Source organism: Panthera pardus, unplaced genomic scaffold (assembly GCF_024362965.1).
Source record: "Panthera pardus isolate Hobbes unplaced genomic scaffold, ASM2436296v1 HiC_scaffold_20, whole genome shotgun sequence".
In the NCBI taxonomy this organism is placed as follows: domain Eukaryota; kingdom Metazoa; phylum Chordata; class Mammalia; order Carnivora; family Felidae; genus Panthera; species Panthera pardus.
Genome location: NW_026526766.1, coordinates 61,023,851 through 61,045,440, shown reverse-complemented (window position 1 = coordinate 61,045,440; position 21,590 = coordinate 61,023,851). Strand labels below are relative to the sequence as shown.

Here is a 21,590-nt window from a genome sequence, read left to right as displayed (position 1 = left end):
CGTTTGATCAATTCGGAGTCATTCCCATTCAAACATTCCAAACCCCGCAGAGTGAGCAAACGTTCAAGTTTCTACTACGAAAACAATCTGTAGCCTTCTGGTTACTGGATTCACTTCAACACTTCCCAGACGCACCAAAGAAGAAACATTCCGCACATCTTCGTGCCTCCTTCTTCTCACACAAAGCTTCGCGGCTCCCCCTTCCAAGAGCCACCCCCGGCTGGGGAAACAGCCCCTCTCGGAGGGGTCGGGCCGGTGCCCAAAACCAGGGCACCCCCATGACCCGGGGGTCTCCCCACACGTCGCCCCCTCCCACCGCTCGGCAGGCTCAGAGTTCATACCCAGCCCGGGAAACCTCCGGCGACCCCAACCCCGCCCCGGGCCCCGAAAACCTCGTGCGACCCTCCCGCTCGGGGTGGGGTGCCCAGACAACGCCACAAGGCGCCCGGGCTCCTCCAGGCCCGGCCGGCCGCACACCACCTCCGGCCCTCGGCCCGCGCCCCCTGGCTCCCCGCAAGGCAGTCCGGCCCTCGGACCGCTCCGCCCGACGCCACCTCCCCGGGGGAGCTGGGAGCAGGGGCGGCCGCCCGCTGCCCGGTAGGTCCACCCGCGCCCAGACACACGCCCCCGCCCCGCCCCGCCCCGCCCGCGCTCCCCGCCCGTGATTCGCGTGGCGGCCGCCAGGCCAGGCCAGCCGGGCCCCGGCCCGGCGCCGCCACCTGCGCCCCCGGCCCCGCGCCATGTTTGAGAAAGAGAGGTAGCGAGCCAGAGGCCGGGCCCGGCCCGCGCGCCCCGCAGCCGCCCGCCAGCCCTGCCGCGCCGCCGCTCACCCGTCGCCCCCGGGGCCAGCGTCGCCGCCGCCGCCAGCACGAGGAGGAGCAGCCGGGGACGCGGAGCAGCGGCCGCCGCCTCCATGGTCCCGCCGCCACCGCCTGTGGCCCGGTCCGGCCCGGCCGCCGCCTCGCCTGAGCAAGCCCTGCCTCGCCCCACCTCCCGCCGCCGCGGCGGCCTCGCTCCGGCCCTTTGTAACTGCTCCGGGGCTGCGCGTCCATTGGCTGGCGGGCTCCCGCCGGCCCCGCCTCCCGGCTGTCTGCGAGCGGCCAAGCGGGACCAATCCCGGAGCCCCGCCCACGGGCTCGCTGGACAGCCAATCCGCAGCCGCGGGCGCCGGCCTCTGACCACGCCCCCAGACTCCCCGGGGGCCGCGCTGCCAGACCCCTGCCCCAGCTCGAGCCGCTCCCTGCTTGGAGGAGGCCGGGTAGCGGCAGGGTCTAGCGACCCCTGCCCTGGCTTAGCCTCCAGCCCCGGAGGGCGAGGGTTGCACGAGGGGTGTGTCTGGGTGTGAGTCGCTTTCGGAAAAAGGCTGTGGCAGCTCTAACGCTCTTCTCTTGTAGCCTTCTCTCAGCACCTAAGATCTAGTACTGACCCCAACCCCACCCCGATCCCCCCTTCATGGCCCTGCACCACCAATCCTCAACACAGTCGCCCAGATCCGCCGTCGTCAGGCAGGCTTCAACTTCCATTTCCCAAATCCAAGCTTCAACTTTCAACAGCCCGCCCCCCAAGTCCTTCCTCCGTGCCTTTGATATATGACTCAGTCTTCTCCTCCCGCTGTCAGTGTCTAACCCCAATCTAGCCCACCGCTCAAATTCCAGGCCCTGAAAGTCCTCAAATCCTGGTCTCAGGTCTCAGATCTCAGACTTAGACTTCAGATCCTGAGCTCCGACACACCCCCGAAGAGCCTCTCTCCCTTCGGAACTCAGAGCAGACCCAGAACGGGTTCCAAACCACACTCCTTTCTGACCTCCTCCTGATCCAGGTGGGAAAGGGAAGGTTCCCACCCCCACCCCCCAAGAAGGAGGACTTCCTTCTTAGCACGCAGCACTCCTCCCGTGGCGGAGGGGGCGTAGTTAATACTTTGACTTGCCTCTGACACGCCTGCACAATAATTCTGAGGTGTCACTAGAAACCCAAATAAACTCGGCTACGTTTTCATTCTGAATTCCTAATTTACTGTGAGACGCTCCACCCACCTTCCCTCTGGGACACCAAAATGAGCTCCAGATTTGTAATTCTTCCTGTCAGACTAGTCCTCTCTTCAGACACAAACACAGCCGAGGAGGCTGTTACATAGAACAGAGAACATTTTTCCACAGAAACTTTTAAGGAGAAAATTTTATTTTCTGTGTGATTTGAGCTTGGAATTAAATAAACCTTGGTGGCGGGAATCAGAATCACCCTCCAGCATCAATTTGTAAATTAGCGCTACTCCTCGCTGAGCACTTGACCTGCCAGTAAAGACTTCCCTCCCGAGCTGTAAAAGGGTAGGTAGGGTGTTGGAGTGGAGATCTGAGACCTGCCCCATTCCCCTCCTGAACAGGATACTTATTTGAACAAGTCAGTTAACCTTCCGAGTCTCCATGTCTTCATCTGTAAAATGGAAACAATACCTCCTCTTTAGTGAGAGGATGTAAGATTTGGGGTTCTTCTCCCCCTCCTTCAAGCTGTACTTCTAGGCCCTCCCTCCAGCCACTGCTCTCTGACAAGTAAGCTAGGGTTCTACACCGAACCGCCGAGCTAGGGATGCAGGTACTACCAAAAACAAAGCAGAGCCTGCCCTCTTGAGCAGCTGGAGAAAGTGGGTAACAAGTTCTCCTCCGGCTCCCTGCAGCGGGCAGACCAGGCAGGGAAAGACTGCCACTGGCTGGCTCTGGTCCCCATCTGCTCTCTCAGTTCCAGTTTCTTCCATGGAGATGTGGTGGGTAAGGGTCTTGTGATACCATGGGGTCTGTTGGACTGATTTTTCAGGACTCTATTCTCAGTGTCTTCCATGAAAGCTCAGGAGACATTTATTCTAAGAATGAATGAATGAATGAATGATTCAACCCAGACAAGTGAAGTGTCCCCTCATCGGGTTCTCTCATTAGATTCTTCATCTCTAAAATGGAAATATTATACCTACCCCATTTATAAACAAAAGGGATTGAATCACATATCTTGAGCCCCTTAAATGATGTAATGTGTCTGGAACAGTGTCTAGAACACAGTAAATACATTTTTTTAGGACATAGTAAATATTTAGTTAATGCCATTTCCTTTGCCCAGCCCCTTCCGGCTCTGTTTGATTCTAATCAGCATTCATTTCTGTTAACCTGTACCTTCGCCTTACAGAGCCTCAGTTAATCAGTGTCAGATTATTTTCTATGACACACTTCCAGTTCCTTAATATTTTCCATGGAACTGAGAGTCTTCATTAGAAAACTGAGGAACAGGAAGGAGAAACATACTATTTTTAAATTTTATTTTCCTGATATTAGGAGGAAATTTCCATGAGCATGGATCCATAAATAAACTACATGGGAATGGAACAATAAATTATAAGTTTAAAATCATGGTTCTCGGGGCGCCTGGGTGGCTCAGTCAGTTAAGCGTCCGACCTCGCTCAGGTCATGATCTCGCGGTCCGTGAGTTCGAGCCCCGCGTCAGGCCCTGTGCTGACAGCTCGGAGCCTGTAGCCTGTTTCAGATTCTGTGTCTCCCTCTCTCTGCCCCTCCCCCCCTTCATGCTCTGTCTCTCTCTGTCTCAAAAATCAATAAACGTTAAAAAAAATTAAAAAAAAATAAAATCATGGTTCTCAAACTTTAAAATGTCTTCAAATTAGCTGGAGAACTTTTAAAAATGCAGATTCCTGGGTATCAGCCCCAGAGAGTCTGTATCAGTTCATCTGAAGGAGGTCCAGGAGACAAAGACCCCGGTGACTCTGCTGCCGGTGTCACCAGGCCACACTTCAAAAGACACTGGTTTGGAAAATGTTGCCCTGAAATTCAAGAAATAAAAATGCATATACTTATTTCACCTTTTGAGAAAGGGAGAGCAATGGAAGAAGCCTCTGGCTTTGGAGGCCTGCAGACCCTAGCCGCAATTCTGACTCCGCCATTTATCAGATGTAGGATGCGTGTACACTCCATGATTTCTCTGAGACTTCACATTCCCCGGTGTAAAATGGAATAATGATACTGACTCATATATTTGTTGTAAGGTCTAAATGAGCTCTTGCACATGGAGAATCTCCCATAACTGTTAATTCCCGTCGCAGACTCTATAGGCTCTGAAAAAGGCTTGTTACTCCATCTTGATTTCATGGGGAAGAAACTGACAACCAGCCCCCAGCAAGTCAGCTTCAGAGCCAGGACTAAGAGACTCTTACTCCAATGCCTTGTCCTCTGCACAATGCTACCGCTCAGTCTTTATGACAAATACATTGTTTGCTTTTCCTTTTGGATTATTCCCTCAAGATGTTTTCTTCCAAGTAGAGAGCAGAGACAGCCAGTTGCCTAAATTACATCCATTCCTACATTCACCTTATAACAGAATCCTCATTTTGGGGGGAGGGGGGAACAGTTCACCTGGCTAAAAGTCTTAATTTCCCAGGCTCCTGGCACTTAGATATGACCATGTGACAGAGTTCTGCCCAGAGAAACATAAGAAGTCTACCAGGTAGAGTTGTTGGAATGATACTGTTTTCCCCATAAAGCAGAGATAGACTCTTCACATTCTTATCTTCTTTCTGCCCAGAACACAGTTGCAATGCCTGGAGGTACAGCAGCCATTTTGTGAGCATAAGGATGATGGTCACTAGTAGGAATAGTAGAGCGAAAAATGGAGAGAGTCTGGGTCCTTGATAAATTCCTTGAGCAACTGTGCCAGCTCTAAATGCTTACAAATGAAGTTCATATTACATGAAAAAAATAAACATCTTTTTTTCACCTTAAAACACTTCAATTCTAGTCGTATGCTAACTATTGTATATTTTGTTTCTATCTTATTTTTTAACTTACAAGCTATTATTGATTTGTGCCATTATCTATTACTAACTCCTGGGTTCCTAACTGAATATCAAATCACCTCAAAACTTAGTGGCTTAGAATAATAACCATATATTATTTCTCAGGAGACTGTGGGTAGGCTACGCTGTTTTTCTCAGCCTAGGCCAATTTAAGCAGATTGCAGCCGAGCTCACATATGAGTCTGGTGTCAGGGGGCAGGTCAGCTGGGAGTTGCACACATCTAATGGTTTAGTTCAGCTCCTTTATGTGGTTTTTCATTCTGTAGCAGGATAGCCTACTTTTGTTAACATGACAGTTCAGGGATCCAAGATGATGAATGGCAGTTTACAACTGGCACATCATTTCTGCCACATCCCATTGGTTTGGGCATTGAATTAGGCCAGACCCAAATTCAAAGGGTGGGGAAATAGAATCCACCTCTTCATAAAAAGAGCTGCAAAGTCACATTGCAAAGGTGTGTGGATACCAAGAGAGAAATAATGTGGCCATTTTTGCAAACACTTTTTACCACTTTTTCTGATCTTTACTTTTTTTTTTTTTTTTTAATCCCTAGCGTTTCCATCTCAAATCACTTTAATTCTGCCTGAAGTATATCCTTTCAAATTCCCTTTGGTGAGAGTCGACTCTGTAGCAAACAATTTTAGTTTTCATTTGACCGAGATGACAACATTTAATCCTTATTTTTGGGCAGTGTGTTCACTGGACATAGAATTCTAGATTCGTAATTGTTTTCTTTCAACAATCAAAGCTATCCTTCCACTGTTTCTGGCTTCCATTGTTGTGTATGTGAAATCAGATGTTAGTCTGTTTCTCCTTTGTAGGTACTTGGTCTTTCTACTTTTTTCGAATAGACTTTATTTTTTCTAAATAAAAATATTTATAAACAAATAAATAATAAATAAAACATTTATTTTTTAGGTTCACAGCAAAATTGAGCATAAATTACCTAGAGTTCCCATATATTCCCTGTCTCTTCCCAGGCACAGCCTCCGCCACTATTCATATCCCCCATCAGAGTGGTACCTTTTTTATAATCAATAAACCTGCACTGACCACGTCATTATCACCCAAAGTCCATAACTTCCATTAGAATTCATCCCTTGTGTTGTACATTCTAGGGGTTTTAACAAATGTTTAATGGCATATGTCTACCACCCTAGTATCATACAAAATAGTTTCACAGCATATTCTGTGCTCAGCCTACTTGTCTCTCCCTCCCCCTAACCCTTGGCAATCACCAATTTTTTACTATCTCCATAATTTTGCCTCTTCCAGAATGTCATATAGTCAGAATCATACTGTAGCCTTTTAAGATTGGCTTCTTTCACTTAGTAATATGCATTTAAGTTTTCTCCATATCTTTTCATGGCTTGATGCTTCATTTCCATTTAGCGCTGAATAATATTCTGTTCTATAGATTTACTAGAGTTTATTTATCCATTCAACCCCTGAAGGATGTCTTGGTTGCTTCCAAGTTTGGGCAATTACGGATGAGATGCTATAAACATCCGTGTGCAAGTTTTTGTGTGGACATAAGTTTTCAACTCATTTGGGTAAATACCAAAGAGCATGATTGCTGGATCATATGATAAGAGTATGTTTAGCTTTGTAAGGAACCGCCAAACTGTCTTCCAAAGTGGCTGTACCATTTTGCATTCCCACTAGCAATGAATGCAAGTCCTATTGCTCCATATCTGGCTGCTTTTATTTAATTGAATTTTTCATCCCTAGAAGTTTCATTTGGGTCTTTTAAAAATCTTTATTTCTCCTCTCGTTATGTCCACATTTTTCTTTACATCCCTAAATATCTGAAGCATATTTACAATAGCTGTTTTAACGTACTTGTTGGTTAATTCCATCTTCTCTGTCATTTCTGTGTCTGTTTCTGTTTACTGATATTTTGGGCTCACATTTTCCTGCCGCTTTTTATGTCTAGTGACTTTTTATTGGATGCCAGACATTGTAAATTTTAGGGTATGGAATGCTTTATTTTCCTGAGGAGTCATGATCTTTTCCTGACAGTGAGTTAAGTTACTTGCAGATTAGTTTCACCCTTCAGAGGCTTATTTTAAAACTCCTTTAGGGCAAGTCCAAAATAACTATTATTTTAAGACTAATTGTGCATCATTTAGAAGGTGTGTTCTTTCTGGGATCTCTGCTAAATGCTCTATATATTCGACAAGGTCTCTCTACTCTGGCTGGAGAGGACTCAATTCCTGAGCTCATCTGAACTCTGAGAATCTGTTTTATAGCTTCTCAGTAATTTTTCTGTCTTCCAAAGTTGTTCTTTCCAGCCTTGTGGGGGTCTCACTCTCTGCGTGCATAGGTTAGTATTCAGCCAAAAAGTCAAAAGGACCCCAATGTGGATTTCTCAAACTCTCTGTAGAACTCCTTCCTCACCAGAGCTCTGCCTTGCAGATTCTAGCAGCTGCGGGTTCCCTGAGCTCTGATCTCGAGCTCCTCAAATCAGAGGAAATGCTGGGCAACTGTGTTTGTTATTCATTTACATATCATCTTCTGTGAAGTGCCTGTCCAACTCTCTTGCTCAAGTCTTATATTTATAGGGGTTACCTGTATAATCTGGATATGAGGCTATTGCCAAATGTGTATATAGTAAATATGTTTTGCTCTGTTATTTTACTGATGTTGTTTTAAAAGTGCAGCAGTTTTAATTATTCCTCTTTTATAGATAGTTCTTTCTGTGTTCTGTCTAGAAAAAAATTGTCTACCCTCAACCACAAAGATATTCCTCTTCATTTTCTTCAAGTTGCTTTAAAGTTTTAGCTTTTACACTTAAGTCTTTAAGCTACCTTGAATTAACTCTTGTATAAGATGTGAGGTATGAGTCAAGGTTTAATTTTTTCCATACTGACATTCCGTTGATCATACTGACATTCAGTATTATTTGCTGAAAAAATTTTCTTCCCCTTTTAAACTACATTGGTACCTTTGTCAAAAATTATGTGACTGTATATTTGTCAGTTTATTTCTGGACTCTTTTCTTTTACATTGGTCTAATTGTCTATCTTAATGCCAGTTTCACTCTCCTGATTACTGTACTTTATGGGAAGTTTTAAAATCATGTAGAGTTTGCCTCCCAACTTTGTTCTTCTTCACCATTGTTTTGCCCACTGTAAGAAGTAAATTGTAATGATAGCTTGTCAATATCTACAAAAAAGCCTGCTAGAATTCTTATTGAAATTGCATTGAAACTGTAAATTCAGATTCTGGGAGAACTGACGTCTTTATAATATTGATCATTCTAATCTGTATGCATGGTATATGTCTCCATCTCCTCAGGTCTTTAATTTCTCTCAACCAATGTTTTATAGTTTTTGTTGGTAGAAGTCATTCATAACACTTGTTCAATTTATTTCTAGCTACATTTTTATGTTATTATAAATGAATTTCATTTTCTAATTGCTTCCATTATGTTTTCTAAAATTTTTAATTTTAATTCTAGTTAGCTAACATACTGAATTATATTAGTTTCTGGTGTGTAATGCAGTGGTTCAACAGTTCTATACATGACCTAGTGCTCATCACAAGCATGCTCCTTAGAATCTTCATCACCCATTTCACCCATCCCTCCACCCACCTCCCCTCTGGTAACCATCAGTTTGTTCTCTGTAATCAAGAATCTGGTTTTTGGGTTGTTTCTTTTTTTCTTTGCTCCTTTATTTTCTTTCTTAAATTCCACATATAAGTAAAATCATATGGCATTTATCTTTCTCTGACTATTTCACTTAGCAGTGTACTCTCTAGGTCCATCCACGTTGTTGCAAATGGCAAGATTTCACTCTTTTTTATGGCTGAGTAATATTACAATATATCTCAATCTCTATCTATCTATCTACCTATATATCCATCTACACACACACACACACACACACACACACACACACACACGCACCCCGCAACTTCTTTATCCATTCATCTATCAATGGGCATTTGAGCTGCTTGCATAATATGGCTATGGTAAATAATGTTGCAATAAACGTAGGGTGCATGTATCCCTTTGAATTAGTGTTTTTGTATTTTGGCAGTAGATACCCAGTAGCGCAATTACTGAGTCATAGGGGAGTTCTATTTTTAACTTTTTGAGGGACCTCCATACTGTTTTCCACAGTGGCTGCACCAGTTTGCATTCCCACCAACAGTGCACGAGAGTTCCTTTTTCTCCACGTCCTTGCCAACACCTGGTGTTTCTTGTGTTGTTGATTTCAGCCATTCTGACAGGTGTGAAGTGATATCTCATTGTAGTTTTTGATTTGCATTTCCCTGATGATCAGTGATGTTGAGCATCTTTACATGTGCCTGTTGGCCATCTGGATGTCTTCTTTGGAGAAATGTCTGTTCATGTCTTCTGCCATTTTTTTAATTGGATTGTTTTTTGGGATGTTTTTTGAAATATTTTGGACACTAACCCTTTATCAGATATGTGATTTGCAAATATCTTTCCCCATTTCATAGGTTGTTTTCTAGTTTAGTGGATTGTTTGGTTTTTTGTTTTTTGTTTTTGTTTTGTTTTGGGTTTTTTTTTTTTGGTGTTTTGTTTTGTTTTGTTTTTGCTGTACAGAAGCTTTGTATTTTGACGTAGTCCCAGTGGTTTACTTTTGTTTTTACTTCCCTTGCCTTGAGAGACATGTCTAGAAAAATGTTGCTACAGCCAATGTCAGAGAAATCACTGCCTGTGGTCTATTCTATTTTTATGGTTTCAGGTCTCACATTTAGGTTCTTAATCCATTTTGAGTTTATTTTTGTTATAGGTGAGAAGGTAATCCCATTTCATTCTTTTGCAAGTGACTGTCTAGTTTTATCAACACCATTTGTTGAAGAGACTGTCTTTTTACCATTGCATATTCTTGCCTTCTTTGTTGAAGAGTAATTGTCCATATGATCATGGGTTTATTTCTAGGTTCTCCCTTCTGTTCTATTGATCTATGTGTCTATGTCTGTGCCAGTACCACACTCTTTTGATTATTACGGCTTTGTAGTATATCTTGATATCTGGGACTGTGATACCTCCAGTTTTGTTCTTTTTAAAGATTGCTTCAGCTGTTTGGGGTCTTTTATGGTTCCATACAAATTTTGTTCTAGTTCTTTGTAAAACGCTGCTGGTATTTTGATAGAGATTGCATTAAATGTGCAGATTGCTTTGAGCATATGGACATTTTAACAATATTTGTTCTTCCAATCCATGAGCACGGGGTTTCTTTCCATTTTATTTGTGTCATCTTCAATCTCTTTCATCCGTATTTTATAGTTTTCGGAGTATAGGTTTTTTACCTCCTTGGTTAAGTTTATTCCTAGGTGTCTTATTATTTTTGGTACAATTGTAAAGGGGATTGTTTTTCTTAATTTCTATTTTTGCTACTTTATTATTAGTGCCTAGAAATGCAATGGACTTCTGTATATTGATTTTGTATCCTGCAACCTTACTAAATTAATTTATCAGTTCTAGTAGTTTTTTGGGGGAGTCTTTAGAGTTTTTTATATACAGTATCATGTCATGGGCAATAGTGAAAGTTTTACACCTTCCTTAGCAAATTGAATACAGTTATTTCTTTTTCTTGTCTGATTGCTGTAGCTAGGACTTCCAATACTACGTTGAATAAAAGTGGTGAGAGTGGATGGACATCATGTCATGTTCCTGACCTTAGGGGGAAAGCTCTCAGTTTTTCACCATTGAGGATGATATTACCTGTGGGTTCTTCACATATCGTCTCTATTATGTTGACGTATGTTTCCTCTAAATCTGCTTTGTTGAGGGGTTTTATCATGAATGGATGTTGTACTTTGTCAAATCCTTTGCTGCATCTTTTGAAACGATCGTATCCTTTCTTTTATACTCTCTCTTGTTGATGTGATGTATCAAGTTGAATGATTTATGAATAATGAACTACACTTGCATGCCAGGAATAAATCCTGCTTGACTGTGGTGGATGATTTTTTTTTTAATGTATTGCTGAATTCAGTTTGCTGATATTTTGTTGATGATTTTTGCATCTATGCTCATCAGAGATATTGGCCTGTAGTTCTCTTTTTTGTTGTGTCTTTATCTGGTTTTCATATCAGGGTAATGCTGGCCTCATAGAATGAATTCAGAAGCTTTCTTTCCTCTTCTAGTTTTTGGAGTAGTTTGAGAAGAATAAGTATTAGCTTTTCTCTAAATATTTGGTAGAATTCACCTGTGAAGCTGTCTGGTCCTGGGATTTTGTTTGGTGGGAGGTTTTTTGTTGTTGTTGTTAATTGATCAATTTCATTGCTAGCAGTCAGTCTGTTCAAATGTTCTGTTTCTTCCTGATTCAGTTTTGGGAGGTTATATGTTTCTAGGAATTTATTTCTTCTAGGTTGCCTAATTTGTTGGGATATAATTTTTCATAATATTCTCTTATAATCCTTTGTATTTCTGTAGTGTTAGCTGTTATTTCTTCTCTTTCACTCCTGATTTTGTTTGAGTCCTCTCTCTCTCTCTAGATGAATCTAAAGATTTATCAATCTTGTTGATCTTTTCAAAGAATCAACCTGGTTTCATTGATCTGTTCTATTGTTATTTCATTCATTACTGCTCTAATCTTTATTATTTCCTTCCTTCTACTGGTTTTGGGTTTTATTTGTTCTGCTTTTTCTAGATCCTTTAGGTGTAAGGTTAGGTTGTTTATTTGACATCTTTCTTGCTTCTTGAGGTAGGCCTGTTTTAGTACGAACTTCCCTCTTAGAACAGCTTTTGTTGCATCCTAAATTTTTTACCATTGTGTTTTCATTTTCATTTATCTCCATGTATTTTTAGATTTCCTCATTGATTTCTTGGTTGACCCATTCATTGTTTAGTAGCAGGTTATTTAACCTCCATGTATTTGTTTCCATTAAGTTTTAATTTTTTTTAATAGAAGTTGTATTTGAATCTTCCCCATTCTATTTGGTCTTCCTTTATTGTTCCTTGTTTCCAACATGTGTTTTTCAATTTGGCTTGTTTTGTTTTGTTTTTTTTTTTTACAGCATTTAAAGCATTGGTATGTTAAAAAAAAAAACCACAGCAATCATAGTTACTTCATAATTGTGTTTGTATGTGATGATTCAAGCATATGAAATCTTGTGAGTCTATTTCTGTGTCTGTTGTTTCTCATTTATAGTGCCTCTGCATACACATTGTTCGTTTTATTGAAAGCTGTGCATTTTCTTCGGAATTTTGTTTAAAAATTTTTTTTTCAATGTTTATTTATTTTGAGAGACAGAGAGAGACAGTGTGAGTAGGGAAGGGGCAGAGAAAGAGGGAGACACGGAATTCAAAGCAGGTTCCAGGCCATGAGCTGTCAGCACAGAGCCTGATGCGGGGCTTGAACCCACGAACCATGAGATCATGACTGGGGCTGAAGTCAGACACCCAACTGACTGAGCCACCCAGGCACCCCAGAATTTTATTTGTGATAATTCTTTAAGGTCTGAGGTAAAGGTATGTTCTTCTATCGAGGATTTGCATTTGTTCTTGTAACCTGTACCCCTACCAGTCTCAGGTTACTCTAACAAATTATTGGGTTGAATTTTTTTTTATTTGTTTATTGTTTAGAGCACACAGGTAATACGAATTTGGGCTTTAGACTGCATGAGGGACAGCTTATGCTTCCAGAGTCTCTGTGATAACATTATTTTTCTTTTTTTGCTCCGCATTCAAGTTCTTGCAATTCCCTGCTGGTTGATGGGATTAATGGTTATTTCTGGTTCACCTTCTCACGGGGAGTGTAGACCTTTGGGGTCTCATCTTCATGGAAGGGGTGTCCAGAGGCTTTGGATGGCCCCTGATCTTTGTACTCTGTGATTCCCTGTATTCTATGAGACCAGACATCAGAAGCTCAAGTTAATCTGGTTCAATAAGTGCCCTCAGAGCAACAGCCAGCCACAGTGCTCCAATTTCCATGATGAGCTCCTTCTTTCACTTAGTACTTTGGCCGAAGAATCTCTTAGTTTCTTTCCCCCTGATACATGCAGTTAGGAAGATATATTTACCCAGCATTTTTAGGTTTATTCCATGGGAGGGTCAACCCATCAACTATCAGGAATGAAACTCATGCTATCTAACCTCCTATTGCACAGGCATCTTCAAAATTACTATCAAATTTTCTGCTGCAGCATAACACAGTTGTTACTGTTATAAGTACCAAAGGGAATTCAAACAAAAGCTATTTTGCCAATACAGTGTAAAAGAAATTCAGCTTCTGGCATTGTCTCTGCTGCTTCTCAAGCATTAAAAATATGCTCACAGGCTGTCTATCCTACTCGCCTCTGTCAAGCTGGTTTCCCCAAATGCTTGGGTTGCTTTAAGAAAATGTTTTGTTTTGTGTTTTGTATTGTTTTGTTTTCATTCAGGCTTTTGTTGTGGATGTCTACTTTTAAACACACTATGGATAAAGAACTTGTCCTATGGATACTTCCTCTGCTTTGGGGACTTTATTTGTTTGTGAATGTTTGATTAATTTTATAAATGCCCCATTGATCCTGGAAAACAGAAGTGGACCCTTTTGTACATGTGAATTTTTGTGTTGTGTATGTGTGCATATTTAATACTGGTAGTTAACCTTTGCTTAATTTTGGTTGCTTGGTCTGCAAAGACACAGATGTGCATTAAGCTCTCCCCGCTGCTTTCCCTGCCTCCCCAGAGACGCATCCTCTGGCTTTCACCACCCTCCTTACCTCAGCGTAGAACTAAAAAGTAACGCCAACTTCCTGGCCCCTGTGAGTTAGGGCTGAGGGCTAGCAGGCCTGAACCATCTTCTCTCTGACCTTGAGAAGCAGTCCCACGGCTGCGGACCGTGGCTGTGTTTGTACCAGTCTTGCCCTCAGACAGTTGGAAAGTAAACAGTCACAACCTCCCTCTCGGGGCCGCAGCTTCCAGTGGGATGACAACTAGGTTTCTGCCTTGTTCCCATGTCTAGGCTGAGCTGAGTGGATGAGGCGTGACGCTGCAGGAGCCAGGCTCCGAGAAGCATCTCATTTGAGTCCAAAGCAATGGCCCGGGAGATTTAGGAGAGATTTCAATGAGCCTGAGCAATGGATGAGTACTGCTCAGGTAAGGGCACCCCATGCCCGCATCACCAACTCTGACCTCCAGAGTACAGGTCTCGGCTCCTTCAGGCCCCAAAATGTAACCCAAACTCCTTCCTCATTTCTAGTAAGACAGTTGAGACAACTAGGTACTTTCCAAAGGAATTTAACTGTGAGGCTTAAGGAAATGAAAGAAGAAAATGCTGTAGACCCTCAAGCTTATAGAATCTGTGTGTCTCAGCTTCTGGAAGGTTCTGTGTCACACCCTATTTGAGAGTTCCATTTATAGATGACTCCATATTATATGAGACGGGCTCCTTCGCCCTAATCCCAACAAAAAGCCAGTGTGTGTGTCGGCGGGGGCAGGGGGCAGGCTCCCTGAATGCACTACTTGCTCTCTCCCAGCCCTCATGAGCGGGGTGGTGTGGGGAAAGATAGGAGCCCCCGGAAGGACGGGACTAAAGCATGAGGTCTTTCCATGCAACTGTTCTTCTTTCCTCTCTCAGACATGAGTAGGTCACCTCCTTCCAGCCCAGCCTTTTTTTTCCTTCTAGGTGCTCACAGTTAAGTGAGGGAGATGGCTACATACAATTTTCACTTATTGTGGGATCTTAACTGCAGCATCACTGGACCACCTCCCAACTCTTGCATCATGTTTCATCCCAAGAGAAAACGGTCTGACTTCCCAAAGCACACACAAGAAGTCGTTTACATTGTTGTTGAAAATAAAATTTTTAGTGGTGCCAGAAAGATTACATTTAAAAGACAAAATGTGGCCTCTGCCGCCCTATCCTCTTCCTCCCTTCCGACAGGCCCCTGCCCATTCTAATGTCTATGCAGTTAGCCTTCCCCCTCCACTTCTCCCACTACCCAGATCTCTGCCACAAAAGCCCTGTGTGTCTGGTGGGCAAATGCAGATGAGGTCTTGGCAGGCTGCCAGAGAGGGCAGGCAGGGCAGTGGCTGCTGTTAGTGTCCACCGTGGTGCAACAGGACAGGTGCGGCCCTGGTGGCCGTCTTCCCTCTCACCACTCTTTCCTCTGTCTGTCCCCAAGCGCTATTGCTCCCCAGGGTCTGTCCCAGGTCTTCTCATTTTGACTCAATTCACACCACTTCCTGGACAACCTCAAATGCTCCCCTGGCTTCCCCTGGCGCGGACATGCTGATGACTCTCAAATCCCTGTTTCCCCAGGAATTCAGCTCCTAAGTGCCCAGGTTCTTCCAACCTGTAAACCACTCCTTGGGGGAACCCAGAGCTTGAGAGAGACCTCTGGTCAACTACAAAGCTCTCTTTAGGGCAGCAAAACCATAACTTTTCTAAGTAGGTTGTTGATGATGTAGTTTGGAAGTCACCCTGTGTCTTGTTTGTTTTTTGGTCTCTCCTCCCTCCCCAGCAAGTTCTGGCCCGGGATGGGGCTGGGGCTGACAGTGAATAGCCTTTTTGTGTTTCCGACCAGATTGGGCATCTCCAAAGCATTTATTTGTAAGGTTTTCGGGGCCATCAAAGGATCTGGTTGGATTCCCTAAGAGGCAGATCCCTGGATTAATTGCAACGGTCATGTGTCCCTTCACTGTGGCCGTGGGGTAACATATTTTAGTTTAGGTCTAGGACTACTGCCCATCCATGAACCAATCACGGTGGCAACTGATTGGGATTCTGGCAACTGGTTTAGGTCGGTCCATGGATACTCCCAGAGCCCACCCTAACCACAAGGCTATCCCACCGTGGTGAAAGAGGGAATAGGTGGCAAGTTAGCAAGAAGCCAATGTCCCCTGCAAAGTTCCTCTTGAGCAATGGCTTGCAAACATTTTCTGTACATGATCCATAGTAAGAAATACACTTTACGTTGTGACCCAGTACCGGCCCCCACCCCCCACACACGGCTTTCACAAAACTTCCACAAAATACTATTTACCCTTTGCTTGCTACAGGCAAGCAAATTGTGAAAAAATTGTGAAAGCAAATTTCACATGGTGAAATTTTGTGGTCCTGGCTTCTTGGCCAGGTAACACCTAATTCTATCGTGGTTTTTTAAAAATCCTGGTCTAAATGCCCAAGACTGATTTCACAACTTGCTAGTGGGTCAAAGCCCATGGTTTGACAAATGCTACTCTGAAGGTTTACATACACTACTTGCATAGTTTAAATGGTTGTTAAATGTGTCATAAATTCTGCAGGAATTTAACAGGGAAATGTGTATGGACGTGGAAGTTGAGGAAGTTGAGTTAATGGAGAGTACAAAGTCATTAAGCATACGGGGGTGGTGCTTGTCACTTATGACTCAGAAAGAAGGCCCTGGGAGTAGAGATTTTTGAATTCCAATGTGGGACTCTAGCTTCAAGTAGTAATCAGTCTATGGGACTTTCCTCCCAAATAGATCAGATTTATGGCTACGAAGGACTTCTCTGAAGAGGCTGTATGGGCATGCAATCCAGCTGGGTGCCCTGAGATGTTTTGTTCCGTGATTTTTGTTACCCAGAACCAATTCCAACCTCTGACCAGACTTCTTCAACCCCTTGGTGACTGGATTATAGTGAGAAGACGATGCTTTTTGGTCATGCGAGGGCCAGGCTCAGCACCTGTTGGGCGCAGGATGTGTCTGTGCACCTGGGGGGGTACGTCAGGGGAGTGAGGATAAATAGGCCATGTACCCAGGTACACAACGTTAAATGACATCCACAAGTATATATTTTTAAGGATACGTTAATATGATAACACAATTCAGAAGAGTGGTTTAGTAGATTGAGAGAGAGAGAGATAGGGAAAGGACACAGAAGGGTCTTCAACAGGGATGGTAACATCTTATTTTTCAATCTAAGTGGCAGATACATGGCTGGTTATTTTATTATTCGTTAAACTTTAAAGACACAATGAATGCATACACACACACCTATTGGCATTTGTGACAAAAAATAAAATAAGCCATGGAGTCCATGCTCCATGAGCCCACAGGCTCAAGCGGAAGACAGACATAATCACAACAAACATATTACACACTGAGATAATAAGAAATAGAAAGAAGAAATTCATTCTGGCTCTCTATATGACCTTGGGTAAGTCATTTTATTTCCTGAAGCCTGACTCTCTTCAGATACATTTGCTACACAGATAGATAAATGCACGCGCACACACCCACACACACACACCCACACACACACACCCACACACACACACACACACACATAATAAGTTTATGGTGAGACTCCATTGATATGTAACGCATGAGAAAATGTCTGACGCGCCGTGAAACACTGTAAAACCTGTGAGATAATATTATCACTCTGGGCGTCTTTGCAACTGCTTATTTCTTCTGTGAAACTGCTATCCCACACAGTTTTGTGCTCGAGTGGCAGTCTGAAGGAAGCAGGTTGTAAGTGACTGTAAATTATTCTCAATCGAACATATTTTGTGTCTAGCACAATGAGGGACAGAAATAAAGACGGCACCGGCTACTACTGAATAGCTTGTGATCACCAGAACAGGGCCTTGGAGCTTCAGAGACCCCTGGGATGACAAGTCTAAGGGGACTAGGACTTTGAACTTGTGGGCTATGAGGGGTTAGTGCTGAGAGGAGAGTACTATGCCTCCCCTTTCCTAGGGGCTCTTTCAGTCCAGCTAGTAGGCCCCCCACTGCCATTACCACACCGGGCCCTGGCAGGTGTGCACCTCCTTCGTGCTCGGGCCTAAACATGGACACAAATCCTTCCCCCGGCTCTTATCAGCCTAAGAAAGCACAAGAACACTGTGGCTTCTGATGCTGCCAGGGGAGGCTCCCTTTCAGGATTCCCAGGCCCTGTCCTTGCCCCTCTGCCATATGAGACCTCTGATGCCAGCCAGACAGCAGTATGGCTCTGCAGGCTCCTTGCTCAAAGTCCTGATTTCTGGCCACTTGCCATCGCCGTGTGAGCAGTTCCACCCCAAGGTTTGGAGGGGTGTTCTCAGGAAGAATGTGAAAATTCACTATTAAGCCTTAGGAGTCTAGGTTCAAGGATACTCCAGGCAAACTGACTCCTGAACTTAGGCTCCGAACATTGTCTCTCTCAGCATAGAGTATGTCCCAGAGATTAGCGGAGACTGAAGTCCCAGGTTGGAGTCAGGTAGTTTGTCAGTCAGAATCCCAGCTGAACAGGTGACACATGCAAATGGGGTAATTTGAGGAGCGTTTGATGAAAAGACTATTTTCAAAGGGACGGCAGGGTATGGAGAAACCACAAGGGAGAATGCAGAAGCCCAAGGCTCACGGAGGCACCAATAACAGCAGCCCAGCCTGAATGGGTGCAGGGAGGAGGAGCTGCCGGAGTGTGGAGAGGGGGGCCCGTGTAGGGAGCCACTTGACTGGAGTGGTGCTTTTCAAAGGAGGGATGCAGCAGAGCCCAAGACAGGAAACCCTGCAAATAAGTACCCCGACCTCACACTCCTCCCTCCCTTCCATCCGGAGCTACTGGGCTAGCCCAGCTGGAAGCCAACATACAAGGGAACCCGCCGTACTGCAGATGCTCTGCAGGGCACAGAGCCTGGTGGGTCTGGAGGGGCAACTGACCCCCAAAGCCTCACTGTGAAAAGTGAGGGGCAGGGCGATGGGGGGGCTGGTCTTGAGCAGCACAGCCCAACAGTCAAGATGGGGAAACACCAGAGATGACAAAAACACACACAAGCAGTCGATTCAGGGAGACCACCTTCAGACCATGGCAATTCAGAGGTTGAGAAGGCCATTGGGAGGCCGGGGCACGTCCTTGATGGCTGAATGCAAGTGTCCTGTGTCTGAACGAGGACAGAGGCACATCTTTGCAGAGATATTTTTGGCATGCAAGAATCGAATTCATTTAGCAATTTCACTTGCAGCAGCAGGTTGAAATTTCTCATCAACTGTTTTCAAGGACATTTAGAAGCAAATGTGCAGTGGACATTCCGTGATTTACTTTATGAAGCAGTCTTGAGTGACTTAATGGAAAGATCCTGGTGTAACAATGCAGAAGACCTCTGTGTTAAACTTCACTTTGCCTCAAACTCACTAAGGTCCTTTAAATCACTCTCTCCCCCTCTCTGGGCCTCAGTTTCCTTTTCTGCAGTGTGACAGGGTTGGCTGCAATCTGTAAGATCTCTTTTGATTCTAGCACGCTGATTTTCGTATAAACTGTATGACACATCGGTCTTGGCAGTGACTTTTTGGAGATAGGAAACCAGAAATTCCGGCAACAAAAGCAAAAATGAACACGTGGCACTACACTAAATGCTAAAAACTTCTGCTGGGCAAAGGAAACAATCAACACAGTGAAACGGCAACCTACAGAATAGAAGATATTTGCAAATCTTATATCTGATAAGGGTTTAATATCCAAAATATATAAGGAACTCATACAATTCTACAGCAAAAACAAACGAACAAAATAAAACCCTAATTTTAAAAATGGGCAAAGGACCAGAATATACATTTTACCAAAGAAGACATATAAATGGCCAAGAAGTATATGAAAAGATGCGTGATATCCCCAATCATTGGGGAAATGCATGTCAACACTACAATGATATATCACCTTACACCTGTTAGGACGGCTATTATCAAGAAGACGAAAGATAACTAGTATTAGAGAGGATGTGAAGAAAAGGGAACTCTTGTACAGTATTGGTAGGAATGTAAATTGGTACAGTCTTTATGTAAAATAGTATGGAGGTTCCTTGGAGAATTAAAAATAGAACTACCATATGATCCAGCAATCCCTCTTCTGAGTATATATCCATAGTAAATGAAATCAGTACCTTGAAGATCTATTTGTGCTCCCATGTTCATTGCAGCATTATTCACAACAGCCAGGACATGGAAACAGATTAAATGTCTGTCGATGGTTGAATGGATGAAGAAATTACTGGAGTCGCCTGGGTGGCTCAGTCAGTTAAGCATCTGACTTCGGCTCAGGTCATGGTCTCACGGTTCATGAGTTTGAGCCCACGTCAGGCTCTGTGCTGACAGCTCAGACCCTGAAGCCTGCTTTGGATTCTGTGTCTCCCTCTCTCTCTGTCCCTCCCCTGCTTTGCTTTGCTTCTCTCTCTCTCTCTCTCTCTCTCTCTCTCTCTCTCTCTCAAAAATAAATATTAAAAAAAATGTTTTTTAAGAAATTACTCTGTGTAATTTATGTATGTGTACACACACACACACACACACACACACACACACTGGAATATTGTCCAGCCTTTAAAAAGGAGATCCTGCCATTTACAACAACATGGATGAACCCGGAAGACATTATATTAAGTGGAATAGGCCAGACACAGAAAGAAAAATACTGCATGATCTCACTCACATGTGGAGTCTGAAAAAAGTCGAATTCATAGAAGTAGAAGGTAGAATGGTGGTTCCCAGGGGTGGGGAGGCAGAGGAAATGGGGAGATGTTGAGCAAGGGGTACAAAATTGCAATTACGAGGTATGAATATGTTCTATAGATCTAATGTACAGCATGGTGACTATAGTTAATAATATTGTATTGTATACTGGAAATTTGCTCAGAGTAGATCTCAGGTGCTCACACACACACACACACACACACACACACACAAGTGGTTACTATGTGGAGAGACGGATATGTTAATTAGCTTAACTGTAGTAATCTTTTCACTATGTATATGTATGTCAAAATGTTGTACACTTTAAATATACACAGTTTTATTTTTTTAAAAAAGAACCAGTCCTGACATATCAGCACAGCCAACTTGGCAGCCACTGTGTGATTCCATTTTGTAAGTTACAAAATTGTTTCTTTGAAGTCTCTCTTTAACATTGCTCCATTTCTCTGATGCAGCAAGAAGGCAAGGGAAAATAATTGCTTTCCAGTGGACTCATGCCCATGAAAACAAACCCAAGCGTACTGCTGCTAAAAAGAATCCAGTCTGCCACACTTCCTATTTATTTGGCTTTGGAGAACTGGACAGAGCAGAACTGAGGCAGGCGTGATACACCGTATTGAGTCATCATCACCTGAAGTGGCTTCCACCTCCTAGAGCCTCCTGCTGGCTGGCGAGAAGGCAGGGCCTCCGTTTGCCACCCTCCCCTCCATCCTACTTTTCTCCACGGAGGAACACGTGGCGCTCGCTGCCTCGTTACAATTCCTGCCCACAACGTGCATTTCTTGTTGGGTTAAAAAAGAAAACAGACCCAGCCTCCGAGTGCGCACGCTTTCTCCGGTTCCTGGGCTGCATTCAATCTGACTTCCTGTAAGACGGATCTGTTGGGTTTGCCTGCCTAGCTCCTTTATCCGACTTGTTTAAGAGAAACAGCACTCTCACCTCGTTCGTGTAGAGATCTGGTTGATTCTGGTGGGGCTGCCAGTCGCCGAGTCCTGACCCCCTCCCCAGGCGATGACGCAACCTAAGCCTGACCAATCACAGAACCCCATCCCGCAGCCTCGAGACTGAAGGAGGAGGCTGGTGGAAGCTGGGACTTAACCTCAGGTTCAGCACAGGGAGGGGAGAGCAGTCTTCTCACTGCCTTGGCACAGCTGAGCTAAATAACACGTCAGGAGTTTCTGGTGGCCATGCTTCCTGTACTCTGTCCTCGCCAGGGTGAAGCCACCCCAAGTAAGAGAAAATGAGGCCGGGGCACAGAGAAACGTCAAGACGAGGAAAGCAGGGGGATGCCCGAGTGGCTCGGTCAGTTAAGTGTCCGACTTTGGCTCAGGTCATGATCTCCCGGTTCGTGGGTTCAAGACC

The 21,590-nt window shown here is 44.1% G+C and overlaps 1 protein-coding gene across 3 annotated transcripts in view; it reads right to left on the bottom strand.

Moving 5' to 3' along the window:
* TGFBR1 (transforming growth factor beta receptor 1) overlaps positions 1–1,052 on the bottom strand; it is a 57,610-nt gene extending 56,558 nt beyond the window's left edge. For 2 of the 3 annotated variants that reach the window (XM_019454364.2, XM_019454365.2), the window contains exon 1: positions 831–1,012. In XM_019454364.2, coding sequence (XP_019309909.1) covers positions 831–915 — 85 coding nt within the window. In that variant the 5' untranslated portion in view covers positions 916–1,012. Of the gene's footprint in view, positions 1–830 lie in introns of all 3 variants that reach the window. The other variant, XM_019454362.2, reaches the window with a different exon arrangement.
* Between the last annotated feature and the right edge of the window lie 20,538 nt (positions 1,053–21,590).